The sequence below is a fragment of the Vicugna pacos genome, unplaced genomic scaffold (assembly GCF_048564905.1).
Source record: "Vicugna pacos unplaced genomic scaffold, VicPac4 SAC-SAT, whole genome shotgun sequence".
Taxonomy (NCBI): Eukaryota; Metazoa; Chordata; class Mammalia; order Artiodactyla; family Camelidae; genus Vicugna; species Vicugna pacos.
The window spans coordinates 17,132,738-17,150,311 of NW_027328721.1; the positions used below are offsets into that span (position 1 = coordinate 17,132,738).

Sequence of the window (17,574 nt, forward strand, 5' to 3'; positions counted from 1 at the left end):
TCCTCAAAATAAAATTTAACATTACTTTCACAAGTTGAGTAAAGCAGTATTTTTTTTTTTTTTGGTGTCAAAGTGTACCAAAAATTACATTTATATACAGCAGACAATATTTCTTGGCAGGCAAAAATATAACCAAATGCTTCTTACTTCATGTTTTGAACAATCACCTTAACAATCCTAGATGAATAATAATGTTCTTAGCTTTTATTACTTAATTATATTTTTATTATCTAATGATTTATTATTTAATGATACATAATAATATTTATTATTAATGATATTCATGTATTCATTCAATATATATTACCATTTATTATAAGGAAAGATTTTAAAGCACTGTGATGGTAATTATTGGCTTTCATGATGCAACTTCCATTGAAGTATATTAACACCAATGTAATGGTACAAAATAATGGGTAATATTGTCACCGTCTAGTCACCAGTGAATATGGGTAATAGGTTTGGTTGAAAGGTCCAAATTCTATTCTAAATTTTTACCATTTCATTTTTATGGTTACACGGAGATGGAGTAGCTAAATGATCTTTTTTTTTTAATGTTCAAAAGTACAGCCATAAGAAGAAAGTCGATCTTATATAAAAATAGACAGCAATGATAACCTCCATACTTATCAAACACCCAGAAGAAAGGCGATGGAAATTGTATCTCTACATAAGGTATTTCCTAGTAGAAACTTTCCTGTGTTTCTGTTTTCATATATACCAAATAGAAATGGCTACCTTAGTTTTGGGCAGAAAAGTAAATGAAGACGGTTATCTGAATTGCCAAACAAAGATCAAGCCCTGAAAAATTCATTTCTATTATTTATTTCTATTGAGTGTCAGTTAATAAGACTATGATGATTTCTTCTGGATTTGTGATTGAAAAAATATTACTTATTTTTCTAAGCCTGCGTAAGGCCACTATGGTCTACGTCCTACCATCTACAACTTGGTACATGTCAACATTTGAATAGAAAGGGTCAAATTAACTCATATGTCTCACATATATGGATTATCTTCAGTTTCATAGGGATACATAGACATTAAGGCAAACCTATTATAATATCTTTAATAAATGTTGTGAAACTAAAAAAATTCAAGGCTTTATTCTTTGTAAAGTACATGCTTGTTTCTGCTATTATACACTTATTCTGGCTGCTATTAAACAACTTAGGACAGACCCTCACCAATATTATTGAAAAAAAATTTTAAAAACTATATACACCACCCAGATTGAGATAAAAAATAATTTCCATCATCCCAGATATTCTATGGTCCTTCTCAGTTAAATCACCCATCTCCAAAATCACTATTGTAACACTTATTAACATTAGTTCTGTCTCTGTTCTAGAACTTCATATAAATTAAATTGTACAATGTGTTCTTTTATTCTGTGGCTTCTTTTGCTCAATATAAGTTTTGTCTTACCATAATGTATTAAACTGGGAGAAGTAAAGATTATAAACTACAGATGGCAAGGGCTGTCTCTACTTAATTTTTACCAAATGCCTAGCTTATAAAATATAATGTTTTTATGTAAATAACACTTAATGGAGTTGTTTAAAGGTCGAATGGGCTTTCCTTAGGGACAACTTGGAGTTATTGTAACCACAGGTCCAAATAAGCATTTAGCAGGGATGATGTAGAAGAGATTCAAGTATGTATATGTAAGGTATGTATACCAATTCAGAATATAAGGTATTTTTAGAAAAGAATAAATTAGTCTCTGCTAGACTCACCTTTGTGGTGTCATGTGCATTCTATGTGTCTTCTACAATGTTGGATAGATCCACAAGTAATTCCTTTAAAACCAGAAACCCAAATCAGTAGTTAGGAAAGAGAAGGTATCATTTTTATTAGCCAGTAGCTGAAGTATAAAATATTTTTTCGGTCAAGTTTTTTTTTTTTTTTAATTCCAGAAATAGATTGCTTGTTTGCCTTAAAAATTTATGACAATTTTCCAGTAGTTTCATTTTTTTTTTACATAATACATTCAGTTTATTAAATTTTCTAAGGCAAATTCTCTTCCCAATTTTGCATCTTTGGCTATGAATATTTTGAGTAGCATAATATAGAACCTAGAAGTAGTAAGAAATCTTTTTCTTAACCTCTTTTAAAAAATTCTTCACTCTATGTTCCTGTTGGAAGTTTACATGCAAGAAGATGTATACAATCAGACTTTACCAGGGTATCATCGGTGCAGTTGTCCTTCCAGACCTCTGTGCAACCACGTGTCTCTCAGTTCAACCCTAGAAAGAACTCCATCACCGTCAACATCAAATACCTTGAAGCAAACTAAAGAAAAGAAACTCTTATGGAGGAAAATTACTTTTATATTCTGAAGTATAATACATTTTATTACAAGCTGCCCTAGTGAAGTTACTTAGTTCCTCAAACAACTACATTCTGGATTAAGTTCTTATTTGGAGGAGATTGTGTCATTAAAGTCCTTTGAACTTGTAGGAATTCCTGTACACTTCACAAGTCTCTCTCCTTATATCATTAGCCAGCTGTGAGAACTCTATCCTTCACCTAAATCTAAAGTTAAATTTCTTGCAAACTGAAAAAGAAGGGCCAAGTTACTATAGAATATCTCACAGATTTTGAGAAGGTAATTCAAGCTTTTAAATTAATTTCTAATATTTATAACTGATCACTTCAGAGTTGATTCTTATAATGCTGAAAATATTCCATCTACATTAAGAATCAACAAAAAGCTGCTACAGTCAGCTCCCCGTATCCATTGGTTCTGCATTCACAGGTATAAACAATAGATCAAAAAATATATATATATAAATTTTCCCAGAAAGCTCTCAAAAGCAAAATTTGAATTTGCTATGCACTGACAACTATTCACATATCATTTACATTGTACTTACAAATAATTACATTGTATTAGCTATTACAAGTAACCTAGAGATGATTTAAAGTATACAAGAGGATGTGCATAGATTATATGCAAATACTATGCCATTTTACATAAGGACATGAGCATCCATGGATTTGGTATCTGAGGGGGTCTCAGAACCTATCCTCAGCAGATAATGAGAGATGACTGTATAAAGATTTTGCCTCTCCAATGTAATTAATGTGCACCCAATATTTTTGCCTAAGAACAATTTCAAATCTTCAATGAAGTTTATATACAACAAGCTAAAAATCCAAAATATCAGCACTTTGCTAATTAACATCAATATCAGCAAAATTGCTAGTTAGTCTAGTTGGTTAACTTCCACTAGTCCACTGGCAAAAAAATAAATTAAAAAAAAATTTAAGACAACAATTAACCTCAATTGAGAAACAAAGACTTCAGCCTCTTTAATACCAGAACTTTAATGTGAACAAATAATCTATCACAAAGCCAGGTTAGAGTAATGGTATACTATCAGGGAAGATAAAAGAAATCTAAATTTTTAAGATTAAATAATTATCTACTTCACACACCCATGTAATATTTATGCTATTAAATTAACTAAGTGCATCACAGTACAACATTACTAAAGAATATTGAACTATTAAGTATCATACCCAAAATATGCAGTATTTGTGAAGCTGTATTTTAGAAAGATGCAGAGATAATTACCCTAGTGAATATGTAAGAATTAGGTTCCAATTAAATGTAAACTGCTGCATTTTCCTAAACAAATATGGTTAAGATTTAGGAATGTAATATGCTTATAAATTATGCCATAATATTTTAGCTAGGTATAAAAGATAAATTTAGTATTTAATAAAATTGTTTTATCATAAATTTAATTTTGCTAATAAAATATCAATATACACAGTGATAGAAAATAAGTTGGAATTCAAGTTAAGCAAGACAAATTTTCTATATAGACTACCAGAAAATATTTTCTATATGCTTAACATTTTCAAACACATCATGATTGATGTAGTTCATTTATCATGAACTGTACATTTATCTGGAAAATCAACCATTATTAATAACAAAGATCTTAAATTACTCGACAGTAAAAAAGAATAGATGACTGAACATTTACACTGACCTCAGTAAAACCTCAGCAAGAGATTGCTATTTGCCAATGGGATGAAAATTCAAGCCTTAATCAGATGATTTTTTACATGAATGGATGCTATTTTTTTTCTCTGTATAGCTTCCAAATTTTGTGATGTTTAACACACTTACATTTCTGTCTTTCAGCCAGAGGTCCTCTGCAACAAGCTGTTAGCCCACAGGATATCTCCTTAAAATCTATGTGGCTGTCATGATTTTCACCAAAAGCATTAAATAAACCTGTAAAATAGGAAGACAGACAGAATAAATCACAGCCAACAAACTTCCTGTTAATAATGACATGCTTATGAAAGGAGGCATGACTCGCATAAACTGATTTAGTTTTTAAAAGTTATCAGTATTTTCCACTGTCTTAGGAAGTTTATTTTTTCCCCCTGGCATAATTATAACCAAAATTTAACTTCCTAGAAGAAAATACTATCATTTAGTGTTTGGTTTTGTCTGCATACCTATCTTTATCTTATATTAATTCCAAAAGTCAAAAGTGATTGTAGAATGTAAAAAATAAAAATGTATTTTAAAAATTTAACTGGAAAAAAGTCAGAGACCACAATTATCCTAATTTGGAAAGACTAAGAAGAAAAAGGAAAAAGGAAGAAGAAAAGTTGAACTCTATCAAAGATATACTGTGTTGTTATTAATGAGCTTCATACAGCTCCTTCATGAAGCAAAGAAAACTAACACACTATATTATAAGAGACAGAAATTCTGTACTGCAGTCTTCATTGTACCACTTAATCTGTATAACTAAATATATTAAATTTCAGAAATAAAGGGCAATTTATAATCTAATCCTGTGGTTTTTAAACTTTTCATAAAAAATAAATGGAATCATTTTATTTTCAAATGAAATGATTTCTCAATCTCTAATTATAAAAAGGTAAAAACATAACTGCACTGCTGAAGTGGAAACCCTGTCTGTTCTAGCTCCCCTAACAAATAAATATTTCTAAAACACACTAGAAACCTGAAGAATACAGAATATTTCAAGAATCTAATTCTGTGCCCTCAAAGAGCAGAAAATTGAAGCTAAGAAGTAGTTAAGTGACTTGCTAAAAGTAAGAAATTTTTTTAAAAAGGTCTGAATCAGAAGAAAAACCCAAGCTTTCAGATTTCAAATACAGTTTTTGTGATTATCACCCACAACTGCTCCTTGTAAACCTCATTTAAAATAAATAAATAAATATATATATAGTAGTGAAAAGTTTAGAGCTAAGTGGGGACCTTAGAGATGGTCTAGTGGTTTCTTAATTTTTTAAGGGTGGGGGAAGGATACAGCAGTGGAACCTTTTTCTATATAAAAGAAATACAATAGACACTCCTCAGCTGAGGAAGAGGTGGGGTCATGTGTGGAAGCTAGAGCTTTTCCTATTCAGTGTCCACCACCCTGACCCTGCACCAGATGCTGAGTCACCGCACTGGAGCACACATTCATAATGATTGTCTTGGTCAAACTGATTTTATATATGAGAATATTCAAGTGCAGAAAGGTAAACCGACTTACACAAGGCTCCAAAGGTGGAACAAGGCTCACGTGTTTAGCAAAGAACATTTGTAGAAAATAGAAGGATTCCCACCTTCACTCAGAGATGGACGAATTTGTGGTGAAGCCAATGGGCCAAATGTCTCTAAATCAAATCATCCAGTTCGGGATTGAGCCCTCAGCAACCAATAGCATTTCTCCAGATGAATGATGTCTGATTCTTCCACTGACAATCAAATCAAACAAGATTATAAAATCTCACTCTTCTCTTCTGGACAATTAATTAGTTCATCCTGATAATGTAACTTCTAAATATACATTTTAATTTCCCAGTTAAACTGTTAAAATCTATCTAAAACAAAAACTCTGAAAAACAAATATATTGTATCTTAAGTGGCATGAAAATTAAATTCAAATTAACATAAAAGAGGCTTTAAAATGGGAAAAAAATTTGCAATTTCCCATTAAGCAGGCTGTTTAATTCCAACATGTAAAATAATAAACTAAGATACTTATTTTTTGCTTCCCACACTTTTATCTGTATTCGCTTTGGTGATTTTAATCTCTGTCTTGGATTTGAAAATTCTTGATCATAGTCTCTCCTGGCTACACAGGTAACACACTAATAGCAGAAACTATGTTTGATTTATCCTGTCACTATGGTAACCACTTACACATTTAATACTTATTAAATAAATGTACAAAGGGGATAGACCTAAGCTTCTCCTTCTTGGCCCTAAAATTCTTACTACAGCTCCTATAAAGGCAGGAGCCTCCTCTGTAGGACAGAGAGTAAATGTATCTCCTGAGAAGGATTCCCCAACAAGGGCTGTCTTTTCAACGTGCTTTTAGATGTTTTTATGGGACATTTCAATAAAAGGATCAAGGACCTAAGCTTCCCAGTATGGTGGGAGTTGTGATGGGCATGGGAGGATGCTCACTTGGGAGGATGAGATGTTAAAGACACTAACAGTGAAAAGGACAGGGCAAGATGAAGGGCGATTTGGAAACAGGACCACAGAGATGTGACATCTAATTCCCACTGTCATCTAAGTGATACCTACTTGAAAGAAACATTTCTACAGTTAAATTCTATAATGGGGGTTATTTAAATGAAGCACACATATACTCAATGAGTAGATCACATAATTTTTAGAGATTCAGAGTGCAGTAGCATTTTCAGAGTACTTTCTACATCAATAACTAGTATTTATAAATTCCTGTGTGCTAAATAAGTATGTGGAATTATTTCCATTTTGCTTTTAGACTTACTACAGTTTAACGTATTCATTGCACTGATACAGAGTAATTTTTCTAATGAATAAAAATGATAATGTACAACCTTGTTAAAGATTCTTTAATTTCACCATCACCAGATTTATGAACATTTAGGCCTATGTGTCAGGCCCCGTTTCATACCAGCTTTTTCACCAACACCTTACATTGAGGTTATGTTGCATTACCCAGAGGTCAGGAAATGTTCTTTCACACATCCACATCTTTATTAGGTCCTGTGTCCTCCGAGGAGAAACATTCTCCCCACTTTCACATCCTTCCATTTTACATCTTAACCACTAATCCTTCTCTAAACACCTTCTAATGCTTTCCAAACTCACCAGCTACCCCAGGATTTTAACTTCTCTCTTCTGCAACTGTCCTCCACTGTATATAGTATCCAATATTCAAGTGAAGTATGAGTCCTCATTTACAGGTCTGTGGCCTCTCTAGATTACAAAGTATTTGGATTCAGTAGCCTTGTCCTTTTATCACTGTTGCTGCTAGAGTTCCTTTCATAGGACTTGATACATAGTAACCACACAATAAATACTTCCTGAATGAATGAATGAATAGCCAAGGCAATCTTCACAGCCAAGGCTTCCCCAACCCAGCTCAGTATTCTCTCTGTTATATCAAAGAGACTCTGCCCCATGAAACAATAGACCCTGCACATTTTAACAAATGTATACAATTATTAGGAACTATTATTAGAACAGAGACTAGCACTACTGTTCTCATAGTTATGTCACATAAGTAGTGTATTAAAGCTCGTTCTGATTTCTTGTTTATACAAATCAGCTATGTCTGTCATCAGTTTAAATATTAGTAATTTAGAAAACAAAAGTTATTGATTTATCTACTCATCAGAAATCATTAAGACAGATCTATTTACATACCTCTTTTGTCAGTTTATATACCAACTGGAAAAGAAGGGGTGTACAGTCAACTCTGAGAGTATAATTGCCTGCAAAATAAATAAGAGAGAATTTTAATACCTCCAAATGGACTACAAACCTGTATTTTATTCTAACTTTATTTTCTAATTATAAACAATATATAACAGATTTCAAATTGAAGGCATCATTCCTGGAGAATTAAAAATAGGGTGGACCCTACAGATTATCATATTCAGTGAAGTATGTCAGACAGAGAAAGGCAAATATCAAATTCTATCACTTATATGTGGAATGTAAACAAACAAAAAAAGATACAAATGAACTTATTTACAAACCAGAAATAGACTCATGACATAGAAAAGAAACTATGGTTACCCAAGGGGAAAGGGGGAAGGGAAGAGATATGTTAGGAGTTCAGGATTAACAGATATACACTATTATATATGAAACAGATAACCAACAAGGACCTACTGTATAGCACAGGGAATTATATTCAGTATCTTATAATAACCTATAATGGAAAAGAATCTAAAAACTATGTATATGTATATGTATATGTATATGTATATGTATATGTATATGTATATGTATATGTATATGTTATGTATACAACTGAGTAACTTTGCTGTACACCTGAAACTAATATTACAAATCAAATGTACTTCAGTAAAAAGAAATAAATAAAATTTTAGAATAGACAGATAGGTAGGGAGATAAATAGACAGACAGGCAGACAGTCTGGCTAAAACTAAAACACAAGGTGGAAATAACTCTTCAGGAGCCAGAGAGGCTGCAGCACACACTCAGGATAGGAGACTGCAGAGGCGGACTCTGCTGCTAAGGCTGCAGCTCCTGCAGTAACAGTAAGGGTCATTGCTCATTATGGCAGCAGTACCTAGGGGTCTTTGGCAAAGGAAGTGGTAAGGCCATAATGTTCATGTTTTTATTCATTCATTCAATTCAATATCAAGACTTTAGGCTAGAGCATGTCAGTAACTAACATGTGTCCTCTGACACTTACCTAGAAATAACCATAATATGATGAAAGCCTACAGATGCACATGCCACATGTCAGGGTCAAAAGGAAGTCTGTAGTGGGTGCTTATTTCAGAGTTGTTCCAATACATACAGGAACTATTTCTGCATGAAATATTTTAGCCCAACTTTTAAAAATAGCTCCACAGGAAGAATGTCAAAAGTACTAAAGTTTTAAGTAGTAATCCAAGATAGGCAAATGGTAAATATACTAAAGAACTTAGGATCAATAGCTTAGTTATGAATCATATTGATTCATTTGAATCATAATAATGTTCTCTCGGGTAAAATGGAGAAATGGAGGTATTATTGAGGCATCTCATAGAAAGAGGATAATCCTAGTTTATGAGTTGGAGTTGATAGACTTAAATACTGGTATACTATTTAATGACAATCTGAAATAAAATTTACCTTCTGTGTATGAGTCTGCATTGATATATGCAACCTCTCTCTCCTGGAGTGTTTTCACATTCTCCTGTAGTTGAAGCAAAGCAGTCACTTAACTCACAGTGTTTACAATTGTGGAAATACAAGCAAAACAAATTAATTCAGTAAAAGAGTGGTTTGCAGGTGCCATTATAAATCAAACACCTATGCTTTTGACCATAATTTTAAGAAAATACTATTAACTGGTTGATAATATTAATGCAATTAAAACAAGAAAGAAAAAATATTAGTGATGCTGTAGCCACTGTTCATAGCAGCAGCAGGGAGACCCAGAGGAAAACTGCCCCTGATCCCCTGCACCATAATATGAAGGGGGAAGGCTCGAGATGCTCAGCATCACCCTGGATCTACTGGAAGAGGACTGCTCAAAGTAAGGCCTGGAAATCTGTATTTTTAAAAGGTGTCCCTGGCAATCCTTACAGACATTAAAGTATGAGATCACTTGATGTTGGGGATCCAAGTAACTTTATCATATTAAAAGTGAGGAAGTTGGAAATTAGATTTATCAAGAATTTTTTGAAAGAGAAGATATTGATGAAAAAGAAAAATATAGGAGGGGAGGACAGAGAAAAAACTAGAGGGAGAGAAGAGTGGCTATTAGGACAAAGACAAGACATTTCTCACACATTCATGCACACACGCACACACATTCTAGAAAAATACAGCAGAAGAAGACTAATGCCATCACACACATGAGAATATGCAGAGAGAACTCTTTTCTTCTCTCTGTTTCTCTCTCTCTCTCTAGCTTGCTACCTTATAAAAGCAGTTACAGTAAAAACATTTAAAGCTGTGAGTGGTCATCCCACAAATGAGAATTCTCACCTCTGCACTTGGCCACATGGGATAGATGACAGCTGATTCTGCTGCAGAGTTTCCATTATGACAGAGCTACAGTAGAAATAAAAAAGATTCCTTAACTAAATATAAAGGTAAATGTGCTGCTGAATATGATCAAGATAGTAGAAAATGGGAAACAATATTCAAATTGTCTTTTAACTCACATGAATTTAAATTAATGCAAGGCATATTATCTTGTATCTTGGATTTATTTTATCTGTATTTTAAGCTGCTTAAATTATAGAAAGACACATGTATTTCTATATACATGTATTCACAAGAAATTACACATTTCTAAAAGTAGATGACCTTAATGAATAAGATCTGATTCATCTAAATAAGTGTATTATGAAATGCATGTTCATAACACCAACATAATAATAAGACTTTGCCATATAAATGGAATCAAATGTGATACAAGTAACTGTGATTTTATTCCCATACTTATTTGATTCATATTATTATTTTAAAGTATGCAGAAATGAGTCAGAAGGAAAGCATTTTAAAAACCAGACACAATAATAAGAAAGATATGACATTCTTTAAATCAATTCTATAAAACTTGAACTCATAAATGATGAACAAATCAGAGGATAGTCACAGGAAAGTGCTTTTTGGTGCACCTGCCTTTAAAAAAATACACAAGCCTACCTTGAACATGTAAGAACTTAGAGTTACTGGACAGAGAGCCTAAGGGAAGAAGATGAGAGAAGGGGGTCTATGAGAGTCACTTTAAAATAAAGCATTAAGAGCCAGTGACAAATGAAAATTAATCATAATTGAATTAAAAATAAATCCTTGAAATTTTAGAGTAATTCAATTTACAAAATCATTGTACTATACTTCCCAACCAGGCACTTTTGTAAATGGTAAAATATACCTATGGTTACAATTTAGTGTGGAATCCATAAAGGAGAGACTATAATCAGAGTATTGTCATCTTAAAAGAGCATGTTGTTTTCCTGGATAGAAGAAATCCAAGGAAACTGTAAAAAATTGAAAATTAATGCCAAAGATCTAAATCAGATTTTCAATAAGCTAATTCACTTGTCAGAAGCAGCTTCCTAGGTTTGACTATTTTCTGAGCTTACAGATTTTACTTACTTATCACAAAACAAATATAAATAGAAACTAAAATATTTTAAAATTAATGAAAAAATTGGTTTGTGCTTAGTAATTAAGAGGTTGTTCTGTTTTGCCAAACTGATGTAAAAGCAAAACCAAACTCTATTTCTTAAATTTTCTTGTTTTTATCCAAATTAAAACAGTATCAGGTAATGGAACACATCTGTGATTACCCTGAGATACATGTTGACCAAGAAGATACGTTTACTGTCTTAGTTACCTCAGTCCATTTGTGAAACCCAGAAGTCCAAATTTTTCTGCATCCCAGCTGGCAAAAATGGCAGTTCTTCTCGGTCTCCAGCCTGTAATCATTGTTAACATACATGGTTAGGTACACCTGCCTAAAAACGAAGGAAAATTCACTGAAGTCACTTTCTGTCATCACTTGCCAAGGAAACATTATTTACCTCTACTAATCAGTTTTCCAAAATTCTGGACAACTTCTTATAAATCAGCAATTCCACTCGTTAGGTCAATACCTCCAAATACCCAGAAGTCCTGATGATCTCCCAGAATAACACATCTGTCTGGAAAGGAAGGCATTCAAAAGAATGACAACTTAGAATCTATTATAAAGGGCAGTAATTTATGTTTTTAAATTAAACTTCCTCCCACTTGAGTTTCCTCCATAGAAAACCATCAAGGTAGTGTCTCCTTTTAGAATTTACCTTTTTTTTCCCCACATTTAATTATATCACCTCAACCAGGAAAAAAATATTAAGAGTTGATTAAGATTTATCTTCTCTTACTCCTGTAATCTTTGTAAAAACAAAATGTTTTAAGACATTTTAAAAAATTCACCAACTCACCAAGTTTCACAGATCCTCAGGTAGTTCTGATTACATCGTAAATGCTTGTGATTTTCTTGATGTTATGAACATGCATTTTAACCTTCCTAGAATTTCACAAAGGGAACAAATTACATAGAGCATTATGTCTAACAGGTTCCTTCCAATGTTTTATTATAAGTCTCAGAAGTACAGAAAACTGTTTAATAGGATGATAAATTCCCATATGCCCACCACCTAAACTCAATCATTGTTAATACTGTTGAACTATTTGCAAGCGAGTTGCACAGATCATGACAGTTCTCTCCTATGTATTTAAGAATGCACCTTACGGTGAAATAAAAAAAAAAATCAGTATTTTATATTTTTCCTCCCTCATAGCTCCATTGTTGGTATTTATTTAAACTTCAAAGTTATTACTCAACGTGAAAAACAATCTTGTTCTTAGCAATTTTTTTTTAAAAAAATGTGTATTTGTCCATTTAGAGCTCAAATCAATTAAGGGATATAAGCCCCAGGTGCTTTTTTTGATAGTTTGACCAGGGAAAATTTCTGTTTCTGACTTTTCTCTTAAACTGTTACTGAAGCTACATGCTCTGTTTTCCTTGTGTCTGTATGTATCTGTTTATAAATCACATTTTTCATTGTGTACCTCTAGAGGGTATTAATACCTGAGATAATAAAGTCTCCTATGTTAAAGGAACTCTGTTCTAATTGAGTTAAATAAACACTTTTTAAAAAATTCTTATAAAATAAAACAACTTCTAATACCTTAAGAGTTCTGAAATTTTAAAACAAGCTTCTTACATAACTTATAAAATACTTGCAGAATCCAAATTCACATTGCTAAGGCAAATCATTAACCAACAAGGCTCATTCAACCATTTTAGTTTAATAAAAAACAGCTATCTCCTCTCTGATTCATCAGTGTGAAGTTTCCCTTTCCCTCTACATTTCAAGCCAGTCAAACTAAAGTTCTGATCATGCCGTGCTCTTTCCCAGCCCTGCACAAGCTGTCCTCTGCAGCTGGCGTTTACTGCCTGTCTTGATTCCATGGAAAACTTACTGTTTGTGTAAAATTAAGCTCAAAGAGCACATGTTCTGTGGTCATGCCTCCTTAACACCAGGGCTGTTCGGGGTTAGTAACAGTAAAGACTATGGTGGTAAGCGCACGGGGCCATGTAGCAGTTACGCGTTCACCACTGTGACCACTTAACCCACCCCCACAGAAGTGACCGGTGAACTTCGTTCCTTTCCCCCTTCTCTCCTACTCCTTCCCTTAAGTTGACCTAGTATTTTGCATGCACAGTGTTTTGACAGTTATCTGAAACACTGTTTTAAGCCGTCAGTTGAAAAGGGAAGACAAAACGTTACACCTGGCCCGGACGAGGAGAGGGGTGGGGAGTGGCCCAGAGGAAGCCGAACGGGACGCGCGGCCTCGGATCACAACACAGCCCCGTTCCTTCCCGAGTTTCGCAGCCGGGAAAGAAGAGGCCTGGGGCCCGGACAGCATCGGGGCCTTCGTGGGAGGCCGAGGGAGGGACGGAGACCCGCGCAGGGTTGGGGAGGGGCCTGCAGGGACTCACCGTCTGTGCAGCGGCTCCTGACCCACAGCTGGGAGGGCGGCGGTGGCAGTTGAGTCGGCGGTACCGGCTGAAGGGGCTGAGGCGGCGGCTGCTGAGGTGCCGGCTGAGGGGGCCGAGGCGGCGGCGGCTGCGGTGCCGGCTGAAGGGGCTGAGGCGGCAGCGGCGGCGGTACCGGCCGAAGGGGCTGAAGCGGCGGCTGCGGTTCCGGCTGAGGGGGCCGAGGCGGCGGCGGCTGCGGTGCCGGCTGAAGGGGCTGAGGCGGCAGCAGTGGCGGTACCGGCTGAAGGGTCTGATGCGGCGGCGGCTGCGGTGCCGGCTGAGGGGGCGGAGGCGGCGGCGGCGCCAGTGTTGGCTGAGGGGGCTGGGCGGGCGGCGGTGGCGGTTGAGGGGGCTGGGGCGGCATCGGCGGCGGTACCGGCTGAAGGGTCTGATGCGGCGGCGGCTGCGGTACCGGCTGACGGGGCTGAGGCGGCGGCTGCGGTTCCGGCTGAAGGGGCTGAAGCGGCGGCGGCTCCAGTGCCGGCTGAGGGGGCTGGGCGGGTGGCGGTGGCGGTAGAGGCTGCGGTGCCGGCTGAAGGGGCCGAGGCGGCAGCAGTGGCGGTACCGGCTGAGGGGGCTGAGGCAGCGGTGGTGCCGGCTGAGGGGGCCGAGGCGGCGGCGGCTGCGGTACCGGCTGAGGCGGCTGTTCCGGCTGAGGCGGCATCGGCGGCGGTACCGGCCGAAGGAGCTGAAGCGGCGGCGGCTGCGGTGCCGGCTGAAGGGGCTGAGGCGGTATCGGCGGCGGTACCGGCTGAAGGGTCTGATGCGGCGGCGGCTGCGGTACCGGCTGAGTCGGCTGTTCCGGCTGAGGGGGCCGAGGCGGCGGTGGCTGCGGTACCGGCTGATGGGGCTGAAGCGGCGGCGGCTCCAGTGTCGGCTGAGGGGGCTGGGCTGGCGGCGGTGGCGGTAGAGGCTGAGGTGACGGCTGAAGAGGCCGAGGCGGCGGCGGCTGCGGTACCGGCTGAGGCGGCTGTTCCGGCTGAGGGGGCTGAGGCGGCGGCGGCTGCGTTGCCGGCTGACGGGGCTGAGGCGGCCGAGGCGGCGGTGCCGGCTGACGGGGCTGAGGCGGCCGAGGCGGCGGCTGCGGTTCCGGCTGAGGGGGCTGAGGCGGTATCGGCGGCGGTACCGGCCGAAGGGGCTGAAGCGGCGGCGGCTCCAGTGCCGGCTGAGGGGGCTGGGCGGGCGGCGGTGACGGTTGAGGCTGCGGTGCCGGCTGAGGGGGCTGGGGCGGCATCGGCGGCGGTACCGGCTGAAGGGTCTGATGCGGCGGCGGCGGCGGTGCCGGGTGAGGGGGCTGAGGGGGCTGAGGCGGCAGCGGCGGCGGTACCGTCTGAGGCGGCTGTTCCGGCTGAGGGGGGCGATGCGGCGGCGGCTGCGGTGCCGGCTGAGGGTGCTGAGGCCTCGGCAGCGACTGCTGGAAAGACTTGTGGGACTCGAAGGCTTTCGCCAGGTTTTCCAGGGTCGCCATGGCGGCCTCCCGCCCCGCGTGTACAGCCCCCGGAGTCGCCGGCCCGACCAGCGTCTCCGGTCAGCAGCGGTGGCAGTGAACAGAGCTTGGGGCCGCCAGCCGGTGCGGACCCCAAGCGCGCGGCCATCTTGGAGCCGTCCCGACAGTCCCCGCGGCCCTGCGTCCTGCCACGCTCCGCCGGTGGGGCGGGGCCGGGCCACGGGATTGACAGCCGGAGGCAGCGGCCTCCGCCAATGGCTGCCTCGCTCGCCCCTTGGGCTCAAAGAGCCGCCACGGCTCTTGGAGTCACTGCGTTCTTCCCAGCGAGGGGCGGGGGTTACTGCACGGAGATCGGGAGGGCGGTTCGAGGGCGCTGTTGCAAGGCACGGCGAGGAGGGTGGGGAGGGCGGGTGACTTGTGATTGAGGGTCTCTCTCGGTGAGGGGCATCCCCGGATGACGCATAGCATGTGGCAGGGAGGCCGGGCAGTGGGCTGGGAGCCCGAGACCCCCGCGGGGCGCTTGCTCACCCCGCGGCGCGGGCGGAGGGCCGGCTCGCCGGACAGCCTGCTATAATATGCTGACTGTTACATATTTGGCTTTAGCCTTGTTAGTAGCCTCAAATCATTCCTTGTTCACATTCAGGATCATTACCATAGATAGACTTCTTACAATCCTCGTACTTAACTATGTTCCCTCATGCTACAGGGGCATAGGCATGCTATACTCACTCTTAGAAATAATCGTTTACACATCAATCCCCTACTCCCCTCAAGGGATTTGCCTATCTAATTCCAGTCACTCTCAGTGCTCAGCTAATTTGTGAATTCATAAAGCCCATTACATTAACATAATTCCTTAACACCATGTAATGCTCCTTTATCACACTTATTAAAGTATACTTTATAATAACATAAAAACTCTTCCATGCATTAAGGTAGATATTAAACAATTAAGTTCACAATATAAAGTTGTAAGTACATATACTTTATATTATGAAAAATGTTAAGGAATTACATACTATAGTTAAATTCATTCATAATTTTTCATAGAAATATGGAAATATTTATTCCAAGTTGGATCATCACTATATGTGTGTGTGTGTGTGTGTATATGTATATAGCTTTCATCCTTCATTCACAATATAAGTTCTGATAAAATATTGCCAACAATTAACTTTTATACCAAGAAAGGAAAGAAGGAAGGAAGGAAAAGAAAATGGAGGGGTTTTAGATCTCTTGAGATTAAGACATATTAGATAAAGACTCAGATCTGTACATTTGTATATGATAATTATTTTCCTGAAAGTATATAAAAACACATGAAGAAAACTGAAAGCTAAATATAAAATTATTTACAACCCAAATTTGAGGTTAATTTATATCTTCAATTGATATGCATTTTTTTAAATTTAATATTACACTGTTCCATTGCTGTAATCAAATTCATAAACAGAAAACTATATATGATATGTAATCCTTTCACCATTTATAACATCTCTGAAAGCATTTTTGAAGTAGAATATTTTATATTTAAAGTTTTTATCATTAGAAAGGCTTTGAATATTTTAACACTATTAGATTTAATTTACTTCATCGTATTATTTTTTCCAATACATGAGAAATAATATCTTAATATGGTTTTGATTCATTCTTTAAGTAGTTTGTTAATATTGTGTAATAAGTGAATTCATGGAATATTGTTATAGAGTTAGACATTTTTATTGGAAGATGTCATCTTTTGTAGTATAATAATAAGGCCATATTGTAGGAATGTGAAGGAGTTAGACAATGATTTTAGTAAAATCATCACTCTAAAGGGCATATTGGCAATAGCAGAATGTGGTTAAGATCATGTCAATTTTTTGTAAATCTTTAACAAATTCTGAAATCACTCTGGTTGCTTACAAATTTATAAAACACAATTACTTATAGGAAGAACAAGGCTATACTCACCGCATGACAAAGCAATGCTGCTTAATAAATAAGTGAGAAGAATTAAGTTTAATTCAATGAAAGCAGCGTTCTTAAAATATTTTGAATTGATTGGAGAAACAGATTTTATGATTATTTATTTAGCAGAGTTTATATAGACATTTATGTGTGTGTGTATCCTTCATCTCTGTATCAATTCATATAAGATTTTGCCAAAAAAGTAAATTTTAGAGCCAAAAATACCAATCAAAAAGAAAGAAAAGAAGAGGGAAGGAAAGCAGGAAGGCAACTTAACATCAAAAAATTTCATCATTATTTAGAGTAAAGATCTATATCAACTAAACATTTGTATTATGACCTCCACATTCCACTAAAACTTATGCCATTTACCTACAAATATAAACTTTTATTTGCTTCTACAATAAATAATACATAAATTTAATGAAACTGCAGCTCAAAAGACGGAAATAGCATTAGAAATCCAGTCATCCAGTGCAGTAGCTAAAGCATGGGTATGACCTGACTCTAAGCAATCAGAGAACAACCAAGAAAATGTGCCAAACTGTTGGATACCCAGATTTGTTCCCAGGGCAGGGAAATAGGCATATCAAGATAAGTAAAAGAATATACCATGTTTAAAGC

General features: G+C 38.0%; 2 protein-coding genes across 3 annotated transcripts in view; both read right to left on the bottom strand.

The window, feature by feature from the left end:
• LOC140692113 (putative N-acetylated-alpha-linked acidic dipeptidase) overlaps window positions 1–11,668 on the bottom strand; it is a 54,327-nt gene extending 42,659 nt beyond the window's left edge. For both annotated transcript variants that reach the window (XM_072956912.1, XM_072956913.1), the window contains exons 1-10: window positions 11,548–11,668; window positions 11,361–11,442; window positions 10,667–10,705; window positions 10,001–10,066; window positions 9,140–9,203; window positions 7,694–7,761; window positions 5,614–5,745; window positions 4,148–4,255; window positions 2,185–2,295; window positions 1,740–1,802 (exon numbers count right to left, since the gene is read on the bottom strand). In XM_072956912.1, coding sequence (XP_072813013.1) covers window positions 5,698–5,745; window positions 7,694–7,761; window positions 9,140–9,203; window positions 10,001–10,066; window positions 10,667–10,675 — 255 coding nt within the window. In that variant the 5' untranslated portion in view covers window positions 10,676–10,705; window positions 11,361–11,442; window positions 11,548–11,668 and the 3' untranslated portion in view covers window positions 1,740–1,802; window positions 2,185–2,295; window positions 4,148–4,255; window positions 5,614–5,697. The remainder of the gene's footprint in view (window positions 1–1,739; window positions 1,803–2,184; window positions 2,296–4,147; window positions 4,256–5,613; window positions 5,746–7,693; window positions 7,762–9,139; window positions 9,204–10,000; window positions 10,067–10,666; window positions 10,706–11,360; window positions 11,443–11,547) is intronic.
• LOC116279017 (uncharacterized) lies at window positions 11,600–16,958 on the bottom strand. The gene is made up of 4 exons (XM_072956935.1): window positions 16,954–16,958; window positions 13,515–15,258; window positions 11,950–12,035; window positions 11,600–11,667 (listed from the first exon to the last, which is right to left on the bottom strand). The coding sequence occupies exons 1-3, from the start codon at window positions 16,956–16,958 to the stop codon at window positions 12,027–12,029; spliced, it is 1,758 nt and encodes a 585-aa protein (XP_072813036.1). The 3' UTR covers window positions 11,600–11,667; window positions 11,950–12,026.
• Window positions 16,959–17,574: the final 616 nt, after the last annotated feature.